This window comes from Orycteropus afer, unplaced genomic scaffold, assembly GCF_000298275.1.
Source record: "Orycteropus afer afer isolate SDZICR_OR568_19922 unplaced genomic scaffold, OryAfe1.0 scaffold00043, whole genome shotgun sequence".
Classification (NCBI taxonomy): Eukaryota; Metazoa; Chordata; class Mammalia; order Tubulidentata; family Orycteropodidae; genus Orycteropus; species Orycteropus afer.
Window position 1 is genome coordinate 9,098,751 of NW_006921630.1, and position 13,272 is coordinate 9,112,022.

The 13,272-nt window shown below is 41.0% G+C and overlaps 1 protein-coding gene across 1 annotated transcript in view; it reads left to right on the forward strand.

Annotated features, from left to right (window-relative positions):
* Positions 1-13,272, forward strand: part of CACNA1E (calcium voltage-gated channel subunit alpha1 E) — a 548,688-nt gene that overhangs the window by 404,926 nt on the left and 130,490 nt on the right. The window contains exon 8 of the mRNA XM_007937646.2: positions 12,135-12,250. Within this exon, the coding sequence (XP_007935837.1) occupies positions 12,135-12,250 (116 nt within the window). The remainder of the gene's footprint in view (positions 1-12,134; positions 12,251-13,272) is intronic.

The following is a 13,272-nucleotide window of genomic DNA, read 5'->3' on the forward strand; positions in this document are numbered from 1 at the left end:
TTTTTTTTTTTTTTTTCAGGTAGCTTACGTTCTTGTGGAAAGACAAGAAAATAAAGTAGTTGAACAAGGGATTTTTTTTTTTAAGTGACAAATACTATTAATGGGATAAAATAGGTTGATATAACAGACCAGACTGTGGCAAGTAGTAAGGTTGTTAATTTTGACATTTCGATCAGGGAAGGCCCTGAGGTCAAAGACGTAGACAAGGCTCAGATCCATGTAGGATCTTGAAGGCCAAAGTAAAGACTTTGGATTTTAATAATGGAAACCCAGTGGAGAATTTTAAACAGAAGGATAACGTGACTTATTTTGCATCAGAAAATTATTGGTTGCTGTGAGGAACATGGGGGGTTTAGGCAAGAGTGGAAATAAGAGGCCAGTGGGAAGTATATTGCAGACTTCTGAAGGTAGGAAGCATCCAGGCAAGAAATGATAGTAGCTTGGACTAGGATAGTAGTAGTGGAGTTGGAGAAAAAAGTAGCATCAGAAGTTGGTCATGGACTGGATTGTGATTCATATAGGAAAAGAGAAAGAATTAAAAATAATTCCCTGCTTGGGTGGTATTATTTACTGAGGTGGGAGAGACTGGAACAGAGTTTGTTTAGGTGAGAAATCAGAAATTCTGTTTTGGCCATGTAAACTTTAAGATGCCTATTTGATATTCAAGTAGATGCTATCTGGTAGACAATTACATAAATGGATGTGGGTCTCAGTGTTGAGTTAGGGCTTGAGATACACATTTGATGATCTTTAAAACAGAGATGATGTTGACTTCATGGAATTATATGATATCACTCACGGGGGGAGGATGTCACTGGAAGAGAGGACTTAGATCTGGGCCCTGGAATACTCTAACATTTCAGGAGAAGCAAAGGAAATTGAAAAGTGTCACAAAAACTTAAGGGAAAAAGATGTTTCTAGAAGTGTGACTGGCCATTTGTAAACCAAGTACATAGTATACAAATGACAGGAGGTAAACAAATAAGAGACAAGTGATCCTTCACCTCCCTGATCCCCAGAGAGGCCATCTAGCTTTGATTTACACTAACTTCAGTGTCCAGGACACTCACAAGTCTATACCTAAACCTCTATAATGGTTACAGATTGTCACCTGTAGTGAAAGCCTTGCTTTGTACCTGTTGTTGTTGTTATGTGCCATCGAGTCGAACCCAACTCATAGCGACCCCGCCTTGGGTTTCCAAGGCAGTAGCACTATGGAAGGTAGATTGCCCAAACTTCCCTCTGAGGAGTGTCTGGTGGATACTCTAAGGAAATCCATTCTCCACAAGGAATGAGTAGGCATCAGAAGATTCTCTCCCTAGCCCCTGCCATCTAGATCCACACATCTTCAGGACTGAGCCATAACTTTAGTTTTTGTGAGCCTAGGTACAGGGCAGTAGTCTCTCAGTGGTAGAAATGGTTAATATGCTGGTCTGCTAACTGAAAGATCAGAGGTATACATCTACCTAGAGGCATCTCAAAAGAAAGGCCTGGAGATCTACTTCCAAAATATTAGCCACTAAAAACCCTGTGGAGCACAGTCTTACTGTGACACACGTGGTCTCCATGAGTTGGAAGAGACTCAACAGCGACTTACTTTGTTTTAGGAACAGGGTATATGCCCCATTTTACTGGACCATTTCTCTCTCTTTGCCCCTGAATCAGAAACTGTTTTTCTTATGTGGTTACCTGTAGTGCATGGTGCAGTTCATTCATTTAGTAAACAGTAAACATTTATTGAACAACCAGTTTGTTTGGGCTTTGGGTATAACAGTCAATAAGAACTATTTACGCAATCTGTGCCCTCACAGCATTTACAGAATAATAGAGTCACCAACAAGTAAGTGAGCAATTACAATACAAGGAACAGGAAATTGTTGAGGGGCAGCTGCTTCCAGCACTAACTATATGATTTGTAGTGAGTCTAGTTACTATATTTTGCCTTGATTTTTCTCTCTGAAAAACAGAATTAAGTTTGAGGAATTTTCTTATATGCCCTGAACATTTGAATAAATAGATGTATGAGTGAAAGCTCTTATATATCACATCATGTTGTTGTTGTTGTTACTGTTGTTATGTGCCATCGACTCAGACCTGACTCATATCACATCATAGGTATGTTAAAAGGGTAGAGTCTGTTGTCAGCATTAGCAACCATCAAGTTGTCCTCAACTTAATGATGACCCTAAAAACAACAGGTACATTGTGACCTGAGGGTTTTCATTGGCTTATTATTATTATTATTTTACAGAAGTAGGTCAGCGGGCCTTTCTTTCTAGTCCATCTTAGTCTGAAAGCTCTGCTGAAACCTGGTCAGCATCATAGCAACTCGCAAGCCGCCGTTGACAAGACAGGTGGGGGCTGTGCATGAGGTGTATCGGGCAGGAATCAAACCCCAAGTCTCCAGCATGGAAGGCGAGAATTACCATCTTACTTCCCCTCCCTTCAGGAGTCTCTCTTCATTAGGTTCCCTCTTGCCCATTTTTCCTTAATGTATCTGCTCCTCTCCTTTCTCTCCTCCAGTCCTTTTCTCTTATACTTGGCGCTTTCTTCTGATTCTACTTGTCCATTCCAAGGCATAAAACAAGGCTTATTTTAACTTAGGGTCGGCTGGAAGAAGGGAAAAAAAAATCTCTTGATATTGAACCATGAAATTTTGATCTTCCTGAGAGGAATATTTAATGTTCAAATTACCTAGGGATATTGAATAAAGGATTCTGGGAAATTAGAAGCTTTTTACAAAGGAAAAAAATGCCCACACAGTGTTCAAGTATGTAATAGCTCAATGTAGGTAATAAACTCTCGCTCGTCCCCTGAACACAGCCGCACCCACTCTTCAGGCGCCTCCAAACCTATTGGGGAGGGAGCTGATTGCTGTGGCTTCTCAGAGGAATGTGAAATGTGTCTCCTAAAAGAACACAGCCATTTTTTCTCTGTCAAGATGCCTCTTTCATACTGTAATTAAAGTGCAGTGGGGGGGGGGGGTGTAGATGAGAGAGAAAAAAGAATATGAAATGCTCTTACTTCTCTGTGGTTCATTCTTCCTGCACCATAGGCTTTAAACCCACTGAAATATTGTGACTGAAACATACACTATTATACAAATGTATGGAGAGAAAACGACATGTGTGCCTCTAAGTTTGTACCTCAATAGTATCTTTGTGCCACAACGAGGTGGCACAGCCTGGTGGGTAATCAAATAGACTAGGGAGATCGGAATTCTGCTTTGTAACTGTGTCCTTCAATAAGTCACTTTGACTTAGGCCTTCATTATTGGGTTAAGTGTGGTCCCCCAAGGAGTCCCTGGGTGGTACAAAAGGTTAAGTGCTGGGCTTCTAACCAAAATATGAGAGGTTCGAGTCCACCCAGAGGCACCTCTAAATAAAAGACTGGCAATCTTACTTATCCTCTTAATTTAATTACCAGGTTTTTTCTACCTTCATTTGGTCAAACAAAGTCACAAACTAGATCTCAGTATCAAGAAGAGAAAAAGGCCATTCGTTCTCTAAGATCCTAAAAGAACCTGAGTGTTCCCATGACCTAAAATGTTATGAAGACATGGAACAGCACTGGCTTTAGAACTCAGAGATCTAAGTGATGCTTGGGCAACCAAGTCCACTGAGCTCTGCATACCACACTGTCCTTGCATGAGAAAGGCTGAGATTGTACAGGTGACCTGCCAGGCTCACACACCTGATTTTCAGGTCCCAGAGACTAAGCCATGACCTTTCTTTCATTGCTCTGGATGTAGATTGGGGTTAGGATGCAGCCCGGCACATAAGGCCATTTATTTGCCTTCACACTTTAGGAAAGGTGTTTTGTTTTTTTCAACTGAAGAGCCCCCTCCACCCCTCTCCAACGCTCGTCATCTCTAAGGACTAGTGATGCCATATGCTGTAGTGCCTGTTTGGATCCCTTCCCCACCTGGATGCCCATCCTGTTCATTAGAGTGAACACTAGACGGAAATGTAGAAGACTAGATTCTGTTCTGGCCTTTACTTATTGACAACCTAAGTATCCTTAAATCCTTTCTGGAACAAGTCAAAGCACAATGCATAAGTAAGTGTACTATTACTGAACTACATGACCTTCAGTAAGGTATTTACCTCTTCCCCGGCTGTGTTTGCTCCTCTGAAAAATGGGAGAAAACAGTTCCGTGGCCTCACAATACTGAAAAGCTAGCTTACCCCCATCCAACCCCCAGTCTGTCTTCTGATAGCATTGAAATTAAACCACTCCCAACACAATTGCCTCTCTGACTCATGCCCCCACCACCACCACCCAATTTCTTTGCTGGTTTCAGAATGTTTAGGGCTGAGAAGTTTTTCTTGATGTTGAATCCAAATTCTTCCTTCCTGAAACAAGCATCTTACAGGAACACTGGCACGGTTCCCTTAGGTGTAATGAAGCCCCCTCTGAAGATTACTGGAAATATGACCATGTGGCCATTTGTGTGCTCAGCAAAGGCTGACTACATATGCTTCTGGGTGTCAGTATGAGCATGCGTGTATTCATGCCAATGTGTGTGTGATGAAGCATACAAGTGTGTACAGGAGTGTGGGTAAACAGATCTTTGAGTCACGCAGGCCAGCCCATCCTGGCGGGCTTTGTCTTCCTTTTGGTTGCCATGACAGCATCAAGGGCCTCTGCATCTGTAAACAAAGCTCCCTGTGTATACTGGATCAGGAGGAGGATCTGGAACTAGTAGCTAAAACATGAGCCAGCCAACCCTCCAACAGAGGGTTTACTGGCACAGCAGATCCACCCAGATATCTTCCTCACTAGGTAAATGCAGAGGTGCCTGCCCACGTGGTCTGTGAGGTGACGTAACATGGGCAGGAATTTCAGGCTGGAGCAAGACTTCAGTGACCCTTACTTCTAATCCCCAAGAATTAGTGACCTCTTGATATAGCCTAGAAATGTGAATGACCAAAGCCCCTCCTATCACCCTATTTGTTGATCCAGTCACTGTCATTTATTAATATACAGATTATCCACTTTGTGAATTATCTGCAGTAATGACCCTTTGCTAGATTCATAAATGCATAAAATGTAAATCAATTTTAATGTTAAACCTAAACATTATCTGAAAAACAACTCTGCCTTCTCCCTCAATACACCCCTAGTCATACATGATAAATATATTGGGTGTTATGCCTTGTCTGAGATTATCCACATGATTTTTTCTCTTCATCTAATTATGAATAATATAGGATTGGCTGTGTTTGAAGAGTTGATTTTTATAAATTGTCCCTCTTGTGTAAACTGCTGGAAGACAAAAACAGTCACAAATACATTTTCAGTAAATAGGAAGAGAGATAAAAATTGTATTTAACCGTGCAGTACAAGGAGATTAGCCATCCTCTGAGTTCCCATAACTAAAATTTAGAAACAGAGTCCTTGCATACATATGTGGGAACCAGAATAGAGGTTCATCCATGCTTGACTCCAGCTTACCTTCCTTTCATGTATATGAGAGCTGTGTCATGAGAGGAACTGCAGATTATTCTCTTGGGGGCAAAATAGCATAAAATTATGGATAACAGTATTGAGTTAGGAGAGATATTACTAATGGAATACAATTTGGATTTTTATAATTGTATAGTCTTTTACAAGGAATCTTGTGAGAACTCTCTGAGTAAATTAGATTTTTTCTTACCTGTGGTTGTGAGCAGAGGGGTTTGGTTCCATGGTAGAATTCTTGCCTTGTGTGCAAGAGACCCAGGTTCAGTTCCCAGCCAGTGCACTTCACACACAGCCACCCCGTCTGTGTTGCTTGCATGTTTCTATGATGCTGAATAGATTTCAGCAGAGCTCCCAGAGTGAGACGGATTAGGAAGAAAGGTCTAGTGATCTACTTCTAAAAATCAACCAATGAAAACCCTATGGATCCTAACAGTTTGATTTGTTAACTAATCTTGGGGATTGTGCAGCACTGGACAGTGTTTCATTCCATTGTGCATAGAATTGCCATAAGTCTCGTGCTAACTTGACAGCAGCTAACAATAACCTAATGTTAACCCTTCACTGATGAAGAAACTGAGACAAAGAGATTACTGCCTACTTTATTAGCAGAAAGGAGCTGTGCTGGTGTATTGCCTAAGGCATTTGACTGCTAACTGGAAGGCTGGAGGTTCAAACCCACCAGCCAGCACAGAAGGAAGACTGGGTAATCTACTTCCATAAAGATTTGCCACCTTGGAAACCCAAAGAGGATCACTGTGAGTTGGAATCAACTTGATGGCAATGAGTTTTTTTTTTTTTTTTTTTTAGCAGAAGATGGTTACATAGATACCTAACTTTGAGGAAAAACCTGGTAGTATTTCTGCTACATTATGAGCATTTATTTTTGTTCCTCTTGTTTGGAATTCTGAAGTCTAGGTATCTCCCATCTGTTACATCTATCAGTGTAGAAACACTGAAAAGGAGCTGGTTAACCAGCCTCATACGTCAGGCCACGGGCCAATGCAGTGGGCCTTAGAAAGGATGGGGGCACTCTCGTAATGTAAATCAGTTTTCCCCTTTAAACTTTCTGTCACTTACTCCAAGGAAACTGGATATATTGAGATATTCAGAGGACTTTTTTTTTTTTTTTTAAATAACTTTATTGTGATCTGTGTGAAAATTTACAGAGCAATTTGGTTTTCCATTCAACAATTCATACATGTTTTGTTTTGTGACATTGATTGTAATCCCCACAATTTAATAGCACTCTTCTCACTTCTTATTTTTATTTACCATTTCCAACTGTCCTTCTTTTCTATCTCTTTGTGTCTTCTGAGCTTTATTCCTGGACAAATGCTGCCCTTTGATCTTTTATAGGTGGTTGTTCTAAGGAGTGTATACCTCCCTGGTGTTATTATTGTTCACCTTATAGGCCTATCATTTGGCTGAAAATTGAGCTCCAGGCTTGAAGTGTGTCTAAGGGCTATAGTCTTGGCAGTTCCAATGGTCTCTGTCAGACTAGTAAGCCTGGTCTTTTTATGATTTTGAATTTTGTTCCACATTTTTGTCCCACTTTATCCAGGACCTCCTATTGTGATCCCTTTCAGAGCAACCGGCAATGGTAGTTGGGCACCTCTAGTTCTTCTGGACTCAGGGTATGGAGGCTGGGGTTTATGTGGTGCCTTAGTACTTTGGACAAATTGTTTCCATGTAGTTTTTCTTTTCTTCACTCTTCTTTGCTCTGGAAAGGGAGCAATCAAAAATTACATCTTACATGGCTGCTCATAAGCTTTTAAGATGTCAGTTGCTACTTTCAAAGTAGGATGTAAAACAATGTCTTTGTGGACTATGTTATACCAATAGACTTTAATGCTCCTGGAGACTATGGTCCTGAGCCCCTAGGCACAGCTACTTATTCTCCTAAGAGGTTTGGTTATGGCTAAGATGTTTTAATAACTTTGCTTCCTCTATGTACTACCATATTCAAGGATATATTTGCAGAAATTATAGATACATATGTAGAAATACCCTTTGTTAAACCTACATTTAATCATGAGGGTAGTCCCCTTCATCTTCCCAGACCTGTTTGTGTGTTTATCAATGTATCTGCTTGTAGATTATTGTTATTAGTGTTATTGCATGATTGGGTATGTAATAGTATTTACCTTTGTTGCTTTTAACTCTTATACTCCTCCCTGTGTCTTCCAGTGTCTTGGCCACTTTTCGCCAACCTCCTCATCATTGTATATTGCCTTTCCCTTCACCCAGGTTAATACGTGTCTACCCTCTAGTTAGTGATTTACCCTCTCTTGCCCTCCCACTCCCAGTAACCTTCAAAGAATGTTTCTTTCTGCATGTAAACCTTTTCTTGATTTTTTACAATAGTGGTCTCATACAATATTTGTGCTTTTGTGATCAACTAATTTCACTCAACATAATGTCTTCTAGCTTCATCCAAGTTATGACATGTTTCCCAGATTCATCATTTTTTAATATTATATAGTACTCCATAGTGTATATGTACCTTAGTTTGTTATCCATTCAACCATTGATGGACAGATAAGTTGTTTCCATCTTTTTGTTTTCGTGAATAATGCTACAATGAACATGAGTGTACAATGAACATCTATTTGTGTCACAGCTCTTCTTCCTCTAGCATATGTACCTTGTAGTGGGATTTAAGGTCATATGGTATTTCTTATTTCCAATTTTTTAAGGAAGTGCCGTTTCATTTTCCATAGTGGTTTTACCATTTTACAGTCCCACTAGCAGTGTATGAGGGTTTCAGTCTCTCCACACCCTTGCCAGCCAGTTGTTTTCTGTTTTTTTTAAACGTTGCTATTAATGCTGAGTTGAGATGATATCTCATTAATGTTTTGATTTGCATCTCTCTAATGGCTAACAATCATGAGCATTTCTTTACATATTTATTGGCCTCCTGAATGTCTTCTTTATGAGCAGAGGACCACTCTTTGAGGTACCTTTTCCATAAGCAAATGCCAGTAGTCACACGATAGACTAAGTAAAATGAAGATCATTGTTTTACCCTTGTATCCTTTGCAAAAGCAAGATTTTCTGAATTACTGCCAAGACCCTCTGTGAAGAGAAGAAAATACCCAGATGCTGAGGGAAGAGAGAGAGACCAGTAGTAGGAACCATGCACTTTTCCATTTGATTCCCTTTCCAGGCTTATTACATCTAAAGTTAGAATAGTCACTAAATTTTGCCAGGTAATGGAGCTGTTCTCTTCAGAATGCAGTATGCCTATGAATAAATGGTGACGATGATGTGGACACAAAATCAAATGGTATATCACTAGTTTTAAGTGATGCTATGAGTTTTCTTTTACATTTTTACTAACCCAACAGAGAATAATGGATTTTTACTCAACTGTCTTAATCAAACAGTCCCTTAAGAAATAAAAAATAAATAAAAATAACAACTCTGTTTTTTATCTCCTTATTTTCCTCAACCTTGGGCTACTACTAAGTCCCTTTTGTAGATTTTATATCTAGCTATATATTCTTGATAGCTTGGAATACATACCTAGGAATTATGGAAACAGCACTTAATCTAGAATCAGAACATACTAGTTTGAATCCCAGCTCTGCCTCTTGCTAAGGGGGTGAATTTGGGCAAGTAACACAACCTTTCTGAACCTCCTGGTGTTTTTTGCAATATAAATTCAATACAGTAAAATAATTTACATGGAAATCATTTATAAATTAAAGTTTCCATAAATGTGTTATATGAATATTCACTGTTGTCATTATTTTATTTCTATAATCTACATATTTATTCCTCTGAACAACTACTATATGTGTTTTAAAAAAAAAAAGTCTCACTGCAATCAAGTCAGTTCAACTCATAGTGACCCCTCCTTGGGTTTCCAAGGTGGTATCACTATGGAAGTAGATTGCCCAATCTTTCTTCTGAGGAGTGGCTGGTGGGTTTGAACCACCAGTCTTCTGGTTGGCAGTCAAGTACCTTAGGCACTATGCCACCAGAACTCCCACTATAATATAAAGCATTGGGTTAAACTCCTTAAGTCCTTGCTGGAATGTGATATGTTGTGGGCTCTGTTGCCCTCAAAGATTCTGCAGGTCAGAGAGATAAATTACAGACACAAACAATTATGACAACAAGGGAAAGAATGAGAAGTGTCATGAAAGACAGACTTTCTGCCCTAGGCTCTCAAGGAAAAGCAAAACAGAAAAGGCCACTTGATTAATACCTACTTATGAAGAGTTTCGTTCTGCTGTGCATGGGGTCGCTATGAGTCGGAAACGACTCGACGGCACTTAACAACATAACAACATGAAGAGTCCCCACCATAGTCCTTCTTTCTCCATGGAGGAGCAAGAGCTGCTTAGGAAGTCTCCCCACCCATGCATATTCTCAACTTTACTTTCTTTAGCTAAGAGCCTTCTTAAAAAGACTAGGCCAGATCTGTTGAGCTCTGAGCCAGTGAGGCCCAGCTCGTGTGCAGGTGGGAGGGTAGGAGGAAACAAGCCTGCAGTTCATGGGGAGAGCAGGGAAGCCAGCTGGTGAGATTGGAAGCCAGAAACTTCCCAGTACACAGAGGACTTAGCTGGAATCTGATGGTCTATCACTCTGGAAATCAAGCTACGTGGTCATTCTGAGGACCAGATAAAGGTGACTGGCTGCATGCTCATAGACTCATTCTACACTGATTTTAATGGAGCTAAGCAAGGAGCTCTGGAGGCACAGTGTTTAGCACTGGGCTGTTAACCAAAAGGTTGGTAATTTGAACCCACTAATGGCTTCACGGGAGACAAAATCTGGTGATCTGCTCTTGTAAACGTTGTTGTTTGCCAGTGAGTCAAGAGTTGATTCCAACTCATGGTGACCCTGTAGGACCGAGTGAAACTGCTCCATGGGGTTCCCAAGGCTGTAATGTAATCTTTACATCTTTTTCTTGCAGAGCAGGTGGTACATTTGAACTGCTAACCTTTCAGTCAGCAACCAAGCACTTAACTAGTGTACCATCACTGATCCTTCCATAAAAATTACAGCCTAGGAAACCCTGTGGGACAGTTGTGCTCTGTCCTGTAGGGTCACTATGAGTCAATATCAACTCACACCTAACAACAAAAACAAGCAAAAATAAACTGTGGTGACAGTGTCAGGAGCTCTGGCAGTGTAGTGCCTAAGGCATTTGACTGCTAACCAGAAGGTTGGCAGTTCAAATTCACCAGCCACTCCTCAGAAGGAAGGTTGGGCAATCTACTTCCATAGTGATACTGCCTCGGAAACCCAAGGAGGGGTCGCTATGAGTTGGATCCAACTCCATGGACAGTGAGTTTGGTTTGCTTTGGTTGGCAATGTCCAGGAGCTATCTGGAAATGACTAATTCCAACTAGTTGATCGGGCTCCCTTTAGGTCAGTGCAGAGATGGGCGCTCTGTCATTTAATGTTTTGGAAACGAGGGCAGAACTAGTGGTGCACCCACCCCATCAGCCTCGATATTGCATTAAATATGTGTATATATCTATTGAACACATAGATATGCAGCCTGTTCTAGAGGAGAAACACAAAACACAAAACAGTTTCTAGACAAAACAGTCTATTCTAGACCAGGAGGATACAAATTGAGTAAAAGACACAGAACAGTTCTACAGAGCTCACATAGAGAAAGAGGACAGTTACGGGTCTAACACACCACAATGCAGGGCTCACTGTACTAGGAACTCTAAGGAAATAGAGGACAAGTGGAATGGGGCCCAGGAGGCTTGGGGGTATGGCAAAACTAAGTAGAAGGGGCAACATTTCAAGTTGGCCTTGAAGAAGGATTTTGACAGACTTGGGAAGATGAGAAGGGATTCCAAGCAGAGAAGCAGCTGGACGGATTTTCCAAAGCCCTCACTGCATTTTCAGAAACAATGGGAAGTAAGCTGTGGTTGGAACATGCTGTAAGTAGAGAGTAGATAGGGATAGTGGGAGATAAGCTTTGAAAAGAAAGGTTGGGTTCAGACTGTGAAAGACTTTGAAGGCACTGATAAATGTTTGTACTATATTCAGCAGGTGGTAGAGGAGGCTGAGGAAGAGGGAGGGCAATAGAGTGGGAAGAACATGACATTGAGACATTGGAGAGTCATGGTTCCTCTTGTTAGCTATGTGTCCTTGCCTTCTCAAAGGGCCACTTAACCCCTCTCATATTCAGTTTTCTGGAGCAAAAGATGGAGATGTTGATAATAATTTTCATGCCTCAGTAGCAGTGGGTTTGGTTTTGGTTTTTGGTTTTATATGCCACAGGACTATTGTGTTCCTCTGGTCATGGCCTGTCTAAATTGTGCTTCTTTTTCAAGGTCTGGCTCAAAATATTACCTCCTTTAAAACTTTCCTGGAGTCCTCTAGAGTTCAGCTGAAAAATCCAGACGTGGTGAAATGTATATAACAAAAACATTTGCCATTTCAACCATCTTTACATGCATAATTCAATGACTTTAATTACATGTTGTACAACTATCATCTAACCCATTTCCAAATTTTTCATCACCCTTAACAGAAACTCAGTGCCTCTTAAGCAGTTCTCTGTGTGACGTTTTAAGGAGATCATAGTTGCAGCTTGGGACAAAGGAAAAGGGAAATGGAGCATACAAAAAAGTACCTGTGCAAACTCTCTGGCATTTGTCAAACCCAGTGAATCTTACCCGTCTTGTCCACAGGGAATTTGCCAAAGAGAGAGAGAGGGTGGAGAACCGAAGAGCTTTCATGAAGCTTCGGCGCCAGCAGCAGATTGAGCGGGAGTTGAATGGTTACCGTGCCTGGATAGACAAAGCAGGTAAGGCTTGGTGGGCTAGACGAAGTTGGTGGATGGTCTGCACTGGCACCAGGGAACCCACCTCACTCTCCATACCACCACTCCAAGTTTCACCTAGACTCAAGAAGAGAAAAGCTCTGGATGCCTTGTCAGGCCTTTGGGTGCCCTGCTAGTCCCACTTTCTCCCTCTAGTGTCTAACTATCCCCATTCATCTTCCAAACACCTGTCATATGGCAGGCATCTTAGCAAAGTGAACTTAGCTAGCTAGCATAATCCAATTTTAGAGCTGAAGTTGGGTTGGTGACAACATTTTACAAACAATAATCTATTCAAGTTCATGTTTTTTCAATAGGTAAATGGAATTTCATTTATCACTGATGTTTCAGCAAAAGCCAGGACAAAGAGCCCTGGACTGAAGATTCTACTACCAATTAGTCCAAGAAGTGCTGTAGTTCTAGACACATCCTATTTCCTACTCCTTTAAAGCAAAGATGTCATATTGAAGACTGAAATGCGCCTGACCCAAGCTATGGTATTTTCAGTTACCTCATAGTATATGAAAACTGGACAATGAATAAAAGGAAGACCAAAGAAGAATTGATGCCATTGAATTATAGTATTGGTGAAGAATATTAAATATACTATGGACTTCTTGAAGAATAAACAAAGCTGTTTTAGAAGTACAGCTAGAGTGATCCTTAGAAGCAAGGATGGTGAGATTTTGTCTCATGTACTTTGTTGTTGTTCTTAAGTGCCATCCAGTCATCTCCAACTCATAGTGACCCTATCCACAGCAGAACGAAACACTGCCCAGTCTTGAGCCAGCTCCACAATACTTGCTACACTTGAGCCCATCGCCACTGCCACCATGTCAATCCACCTCATTGAGGGCCTTCCCCTCTTTTGTCAACCCTCCACCTTACTAAGCATGACATCCTTCTCCAGAGAATGGTCCCTTCTGACAACATGACCAAAGTATGTGAGACAAAGTCTGGCCATTCTCGCCTCCAAGGAGCATTCTGGCTGCACTTCCTCCAGGACA